Source organism: Trypanosoma theileri, assembly GCF_002087225.1.
Source record: "Trypanosoma theileri isolate Edinburgh chromosome Unknown TM35_Tth_74_V1, whole genome shotgun sequence".
NCBI classification, from domain to species: domain Eukaryota; phylum Euglenozoa; class Kinetoplastea; order Trypanosomatida; family Trypanosomatidae; genus Trypanosoma; species Trypanosoma theileri.
The window spans coordinates 7,791-15,563 of NW_021639916.1; the positions used below are offsets into that span (position 1 = coordinate 7,791).

At 41.8% G+C, this 7,773-nt stretch overlaps 4 protein-coding genes across 4 annotated transcripts; all 4 read left to right on the top strand.

Moving 5' to 3' along the window:
* Positions 1–1,495: 1,495 nt before the first annotated feature.
* TM35_000741030 (uncharacterized protein) lies at positions 1,496–2,458 on the top strand (the record flags this gene model as incomplete). Its single annotated transcript, XM_029031268.1, has 1 exon — positions 1,496–2,458. One exon carries the CDS (start codon positions 1,496–1,498, stop codon positions 2,456–2,458), a length of 963 nt encoding a protein of 320 aa, XP_028877422.1.
* Positions 2,459–3,142: 684 nt separating this feature from the next.
* Positions 3,143–4,252, top strand: TM35_000741040 (uncharacterized protein; the record flags this gene model as incomplete). Its single annotated transcript, XM_029031269.1, has 1 exon — positions 3,143–4,252. One exon carries the CDS (start codon positions 3,143–3,145, stop codon positions 4,250–4,252), a length of 1,110 nt encoding a protein of 369 aa, XP_028877423.1.
* Positions 4,253–5,411: 1,159 nt separating this feature from the next.
* Positions 5,412–6,275, top strand: TM35_000741050 (uncharacterized protein; the record flags this gene model as incomplete). The annotated part of the gene is made up of 1 exon (XM_029031270.1): positions 5,412–6,275. The coding sequence occupies one exon, from the start codon at positions 5,412–5,414 to the stop codon at positions 6,273–6,275; it is 864 nt and encodes a 287-aa protein (XP_028877424.1).
* Positions 6,276–6,958: 683 nt separating this feature from the next.
* On the top strand, positions 6,959–7,771 carry TM35_000741060 (uncharacterized protein; the record flags this gene model as incomplete). Its single annotated transcript, XM_029031271.1, has 1 exon — positions 6,959–7,771. A coding segment is annotated over one exon (813 nt), but the record flags the coding sequence as incomplete, so codon positions are not given.
* Positions 7,772–7,773: the final 2 nt, after the last annotated feature.

Genomic DNA, 7,773 nt, shown 5'->3' on the forward strand with positions numbered 1-7,773 from the left:
GAGTACGCGGGGAACTGGCAGATAACGATCGGGTCACACAACCATCTCCTTCTGCATCTACTGAAGCTGATGGAACTGGGAGTGGTGGTGTGGGGGGTTTTCCAGGCAAAACAATGAATTTAACTCAACGAACACAACAAATAACTCTGCCATTCACAATACACCCAATAATGATGAGGAATCAACAACAACAACAATTCCTCCTGAATCTGAAAACAACAAGAAGGGTGATGCAGACAGCAGCAGCAGTATCAACAGTTCTGTGTGGGTGCGTGTACCACTACTGATTGTGGCTATGTTGTTCTCCACTACTGTGTACTGAACGGTGGGGCTCATCTGAGGTCAAATAATAATAATAGTAATGGTTATACTAATATAATCATATTTGCGTATATCCCTCATGGGTGAAATAAATTAATAATCTGTTTATCAACTTTCTCTTTTATTTCGAATTTCTTTTTTTTTTACTTTTATGTGTGTGTGTGTTGTTTTTCTAATAATTCCATTACTTGCTTTTCCCGTTGTGTGTGTGCAGAAAACTGGGCTGTTGTGCTCACTGACGGTATACATCTCTTGCTAGTACACACAGATGTGTGTGGAGTAATTTAATATATGAACTAGAGCCATGGGGTATTGTGTGTTTTATTGGACACTCTCTGTGTGTGCCTGGGCTTGTACTGTGATGATAATGATGAACTGTTTTTTTGCAGTGAAAAGAAAAGAAATGATAATATTAACAGATGAATTTATATTTATAATTGCTTATATACACACATATAGATTTATACCCATAGTTGGTGTATATTTCTGTGTTTACTGGATAAATTGAGCTAATGGTTAATATATGTTTCTTTGTTTGCTTGTGGTTCGCTGGGTCATTGTGTGCTTTTGCCCTGCACGGTTTTTGGTAATCAGTTTTATAAGAGCAAAGGAACAAATAGTAGTTAATACAATTTGTATTCTTATGTACTTGAACAAATCAGCATACTCAGTGTTCTGTGAGTTATTTTTGTGCGGTTGGTCCTCTTCTTAATTTGTGTTTTTTTTTTTTCGCTTTCTTTGCTTGGGCACTGTGTGCTTTCTCCTGCATTGTTGTGTGTTGGAGTGTTTTGTGTGGAGAGAAAAAATGATAAAGAATTCATAAGTATATTTGTAATTGTGCTTGGTCCTACAGGAAGAGGCAGTTTGATTTTATTGTTGTGCCTGCTTCTGATGGTTGTATTCTTTAATTATTTTTTTGCGGGGTGTGGGGTGTGTGGTAATTGGGATTATCTGTTTGTTTTTGGGAATTGTATGCGTTGTTCCTTTTATTTGGGCATTATCTGAGTTATGATCGCATCTTTTTTGTGTGTGTGTGCTTCTGCTTTAATTGTTGAGTGTTGTTTGATTTGGTGTGTTTTTTTATTTTCTTGTTCTCATCGATTCACTTTGTTTCTGTTTTTCATTTTCTGTAAGCGATTGAAGTAAGACTACTACAAGAAGTATTGTAGTGGTAATGATGCGCTACGTGCTGTGTATCCTCGCTCTCCTGCTCTCATGTGCGTGTGTGCACGTCCTCGCTGAAGAAGTGCCTGCCGCCGATCTTTCCGACCAAGTCCCTGATACGGAGAGTGAGACAAAGATTCTTCTTCAGGCTGATCTTCAGACGCCTGGTGCTAGTGGTCCTGGTGAGAGTCCTCATATAGAGAAAGAATTGTTGAAAGATACTGAGGAAGGTAAACACTGTGATGCAACACTTGGTGAAGAAGCAAAGAAGAAACTCTGCCAAACACCAGCCGCGGCGGTGACACCTACAGTAGTTCAAAGTGTACAGGAAGAACAAACTAACAGCCGTACACATCTGCCAACCAATCCAGAACAACAGGGAGGTGTTCATGGTAGCCCTGATGTTTCCACGGCAGAACAGATCAGAGAAGAAACTGGAGAAAGGAAAGAAAATGAACAAGATGGAAGGCAGCAAGGTGACGAAGAGAACCAAAAACAACCTCCCATTGAACAAGAAAAAGTTACCAATGATAGAAGAGACGAATCCAGTGGCGCGGTTAAAGAAACATCAGCCGAAGATGCAAGGAACGCTAACGCAGAGAATGATAATGCTGGTGCAAACGATGCTCAGAGCAGCAATACACAACCTCAAGATGTTCCAATCACACAACCTTCTTCTTCTTCTGTAACCCAATCCACCAATTCGGACGCAGAGAATGCCAGTGAAACTGATGCTGACACTGCAAACGCTGTGAATGGCACTAAACCTGCTGAGGGTGGGTCACCAAGTAACCAAGAAGGTGATGTGGGAAATACAGACACTAACACCACCACAACAACAACAACACTTCCTCCTGAACTCACAAACAACAAGAAGGGTGATGCAGACAGCAGCAGCAGTATCAGCAGTTCTGTGTGGGTGCGTGTGCCACTACTGATTGTGGTTACACTGGCCTGCATTCTTGTGTGCTGATTGTGGTGGTGTGACTAAAGTCATCCTTTGTTTTCTTTTTTTTTGCGTACATCTCTACAGTCTAACTAATTTTTTACCTGTTAGGATTTTCTTCTGCTTTGTTTCTTAATGTTAATGTGTTTTGTGTGTGTTTTTGCTCTCTCTATGTTTATCCTGTAATTATTATTGCTACTCCATTGTGTGTGTGTGTGTTCTTGGAGACTCTCTCGTTGTGCGTGCGTGTGGGCTTGCACTGTGATGATGATGATGAACTGCTTTTTGCAGTGAGAACGAAATGAAATAATAATAACAGATGAATTTATATTTATAATTGCGTATATATACACACATATATAGACTTACACCCATAGTTGTTGTATATTTCTGTGTTTATTGGGTAAATTGGGCTAATGGTTAATATCTTTTTCTTTGCTTGATGATTGTGCTGGGTGGTTCAGTCTTTTTTGAGATATTTGTGAGTGTGGGCCTTTTTTTTGTTTTTCCTCTTAATGAGGTTATTGCGCTGTATTGCATTCTTTAACTGGTGTGTAGTTCCTTTGTGATATGAGTTTCCATAGTGGTAATTGAGTTGTGTGTCCTAACGTGTTTGATACTTCATTTTATTTTCTTTTTTTTTTGCTTCTTTGATTGTTTTTCTTTCTAGATCAGTGTTTTTACGTGAAACAAACCCTTGTCTCTCTCACGATGATGATGCGCCGTGTGATGTGTGTGTTGGCCGTTGTGCTGTGCTGTGCCTGCGGGTATACCATGACGGCTGCTGCTGCTGTTGATAATGACAGTCCCAGTGGCCGTGGTGTATCCCGTGGGGCTGTGGAGGTGTCGTGCGGGGCCGGCGGTGCGCTGCGTGTACGCCCCGCTGCTGAGAGCGAGTGGCTTACATGCGGTGCGGGCAGCCGTGTGTCTGCATGTGGGAAGTACGCAGACCTCTGCAGCCAGCGTACCACAAGAGCAGCAAGAACAAAAACAACCACTACTACTAGTACTGTTAATGCTGGACAACCAAAGGCGGTGATGGCTATTTGGGGTATGGGTAGTTGGGGGAATGTAAATCTTTCGGTTCCTACGTCACCGAAGCAAGAACCTGCGAGAGTGAACACCCATTCCGGTACTGATAACTCCGCCCTTAACTTGCCGCTGGTTACTGAGGAAAGAAAAGGTTCTCTCGTTTCCAATGAAGTAGAGTCTCACTCCGTTACTGGGGATGTAACTGTTTCTCCATCGCAAGTTCAAGTTCAAGAACAACAGAAAGTAGTTAGGCAAACTGAAGATGGACAATCTTTGCAAGTTTCCCAACCAAAAGAACAATCATCATCACTATTAGGTGGTGGTGCTAAAGCAACGTCTGTCACAGAGGATGATAGTGTACAGCATCCTGAGGTTACAACTGAAGGCTCACACGAAGCAGAGGCTGGTGCCACGGAAGGACACACAAATGCAAATCCTACTCTAACTACATCCCCATCTGGAGAGCAAGCATCAAACCCGAGTCCACCACAAGATCAGTCTGCAGAAAGTACAACTAGCAGTAAAGCTAATGATGATACATCACTCAACTCTTCACTACCAACTGAAACCACCTCCACTACTCCGGCTAGCCCCGAGAACACTACCACAGAAGCACCAACCACCACTCCATCTCCTGTTCCTGTACCCAACGCAGAGATCAGCAGTAACATCACTTCCACTGTACTGAATAACAAGACTAATGTTGACAGCAGTGTCAATCCTGTGTGGATGCACACTGCAGCACCGCTACTGATTATGGCTGTGTGGTTCTCCGCTACCGTGTGCTGAACGGTGTGACTCACTTGAGGAAAAATAATATTAATGGTAATACTAACATAATCATTATTGCGTACATCCCCCATGGGTGAATGAAATTAATAATCTGTTTACCAGCTTTCTCTTTTAATTCGAATTCCTTTTCTTTTACTTTTATGTGTGTGTGTGTTGTTTTTCTAATAATTTCATTACTTGCTTTTTCCCGTTGTGTGTTTGCAGACAACTGGGCTGTTCTGTTCACTGACGGTATACATCTCTTGCTAGTACACACAGATATGTGTGTGCAGTAATTTAATACATAAACTAGAGCCATGGGGTATTGTATGTTTTATTGGACACTCACTCTGTGTGTGCTTGGGCTTGCACTGTGATAATGATGATGAACTGATTTTTGTTGTGAAATGAAAGAAATAATAATAACAGATGAATTTATAGTTATAATTGCGTATACATAAACACATATAGACTTACACCCATAGTTGGTGTATTTCTATGTGTTTACTGGATAAATTGGGCTAATTAATAATATTTTTTTATTTGCTTTAGTGTGCGTGGGTTATTCTGTGCTTTTGCCCTGCACGGTTTTTGGTATTCTGTTTTATGCAGAAAAAAGAAAATGATAGTAGTTAATACAATTTTTATTCTTATGTGCTTGAACACACCAGCATACTCAGTGGTCTGTGAGTTATTTTTGTGTGATTCGTTGTGCTCTTCTTAATTTGTTTTTTTTTTTTTTTGTTTTCTTTGCTTGGGCGCTGTGTACTTTCTCCTGCATTGTTTTGTATCGGATTGTTTTGTGCGGGGAGAAAATGATAAAGAATACATATATAAATATTTGTAATTGTGCTTGGTTTGACCAGAAGAGACATTTTGATGTACTTCTGCGCTGTCTTCTTTTAATGGTCGTTCTCTTAATTTTTGTGGGGGTAGGTGTGGGGGTGTGTGGTAATTGGGATTATCTTTTTGTTATTGGGTATTTTATGCGTTGTTCCTTTTATTTGGGCATTATATGAGTTATGATTGCACCTTTCTGTTATGTGCGTGTTTCTGCTGTAATTGTTTGTGTTCTTATTTTCTTGTTTCCATTGATTCACTTTGTTTCTGGTTTTTCTATCTGTTTTGTTTTTTGTCTGTAAGTGATTGAAGTAAGACTACTACAAGAAGTTTTGCAATGGTAATGATGCGCTACGTGCTGTGTATCCTCGCTCTCCTGCTCTCATGTGCGTGTGTGCACGTCCTCGCTGAAGAAGTGCCTGCCGCCGATCTTTCCGACCAAGTCCCTGATACGGAGAGTGAGACAAAGATTCTTCAGACTGTTGATGAAAATAGAGTAGATACGGGTGCAAAAGGAGATACAGAGTCACAAGGAGACCGGACGCTGGACAACAGCATGTTGACACCGCAAACATCTCATCCCTTTGTTCAGACTGAGTCAAGAGAAGGAAGTCTTCAACGTAACCCTGGTGCCCCTGGTGGTGGTGGTGATGGTGGTGCACACGCTGGAAATGAAGAACAGAGTATATCTGATGCTGGACAAAGTCCTCAAGGTCCCAAACCTGTATCTGGTATCCCTGCTGTTGATGTTGGTCCTGCAACTCCATCTACTCTATCTGGTGAGGTGAGTAATAATGTTGAGGCTGGAGGTGCAGGTCAACCAGGAAACAACGGCGGCAGTGCAGCAGCTGGAAGTGATGCACAAACGACACCGTCTCCCAATACTTCAGCCACAGGGAGTGACGGTGAAACTGGTGCTGGGAGTGATGCTACAACGGTTGAGAATGGCAGTAAACCTGCAGAGAGTGAATCACCAAGTACCCAAGAAGCTGATGTGGGTAATGCAGACACCACCACTACTACCTCAACCACCACCACCACCACCACCACCACCACTACGACCACAACAACAACACTTCCTCCTGAACCCATAAACAACAAGAAGGGTGATGCAGACAGCAGCAGCAGTATCAGCAGTTCTGTGTGGGTGCGTGTACCACTACTGATTGTGGTTACACTGGCCTGTATTCTTGTGTGCTGATTGTGATGGTGGTGGTGGTGTGGTGTGACTGAGGTCATCCTTTGTTTTCTTTTCTTTTTTGTATGCATCCCTACAGTCTAACTAATCTTTCACCTGTTGGGATTATCTTTTTTTTGTTTCTTAATGTTAATGTGTTTTGTCTGCGTTTTTGCTCTCTATGTGTTTATCCTATAATTATTATTATTGCTACTACTCCATTGTGTGTGTGTACGTTCTTGGAGACTCTCTCTGTGTGCCTCTGGGCTTGCACTGTAATGATGATGAACTGCTTTTTGCAGTGGGAAGAAAAGAAATAATAATAACAGATGAATTTATATTTATAATTGCGTATACACATATATAGACTTACACCCATAGTTGTTGTACATTTCTGTGTTTACTGTGTAAGTTGGGCTAATGTTTAATATCTTTTTTGTTTGCTTTTGGTTTGTTGGGATATTCTGTGCTTTGCCCTGCGGGAGTCTATGATGATATGGATCTCCTTTTGTTTCTACTTTTACTGAGTTTAATTTTCTGTTTTGCTTTGTTTCTGTTTTGTTGTTTTACACGGTTGAGGTTCTTTGTGCTTCACTACTTGTACACGCTTGTGTTTTTTTGTATTATAAGCTTTTGTTAATCTCTCATATTTTTGTTTCTTTGTAGTTGAGTGTTTTTAAGCAGAACCCACTACCACTATTATGTCTATGAAGAAGATGATGGGCCACGTGCTGTGCTTACTGGCTCTCATACTGTACTGTGTTTGTGGATGCGTGATGGCTAGTTATGATAATATGCAGCCTCCATTTCTTGGTGGTCCTGGTGGGATTCTTCAGCCTGTTGTGCCTGGTGGTATTCATCGTAATCCTGGTATTCCTGGAGCTGTTAATCCTCCTCATCCTCCTCTTCCTGGTGGTTCTCATGGTGCTGGTAGATCTCCTCTTCAGTCTCCTGTTGGTCCTCTTGCCGCACAACATGGGCCTCACTCGACCTTTGCTGCTCATCGAGATCCTTGTGCTAATCCTGGTGTGTCTTGTCCTGGTGGTGTTCCTGGTATGGTTGGTCCTGTTCCTGGTGCTAAAGGTTTCCCAAAGACAATTCCCCCTCAGTTACTTCCTCAGCATAAACCTGGTCCTGCTGGTGCTGTCGGTTCTCATGATGCTTATGGTATGCCTCTTTCACCTCACCTTAATGGTGGTAATATTCTGCCAGGAGTTGTTGTTGGTCAACGTGTTGTGCCTCCTGTGACTAATAAACATGAGAAACATCCTGACGAATCTAAGGGTATTACTAAAGGTGATAATGGCAATGTTGTTACTGAGAAGGAAGAGGACAAGATGGCAAAAGTGGTGGAAGGAGAATTGGGCGACAGTTCACAAGGTCATGGTCGTGGGAATAAACGTCAACCAGAAACTGTCCTATCTCTTGTTTCTCCTGTAAAAGATCACAGTGGCGATAAAACGGATGTGGTGTCTGAACAAGCAAAGAATACGCAGAATCAGACGCTACCCAGTGAGTCAGT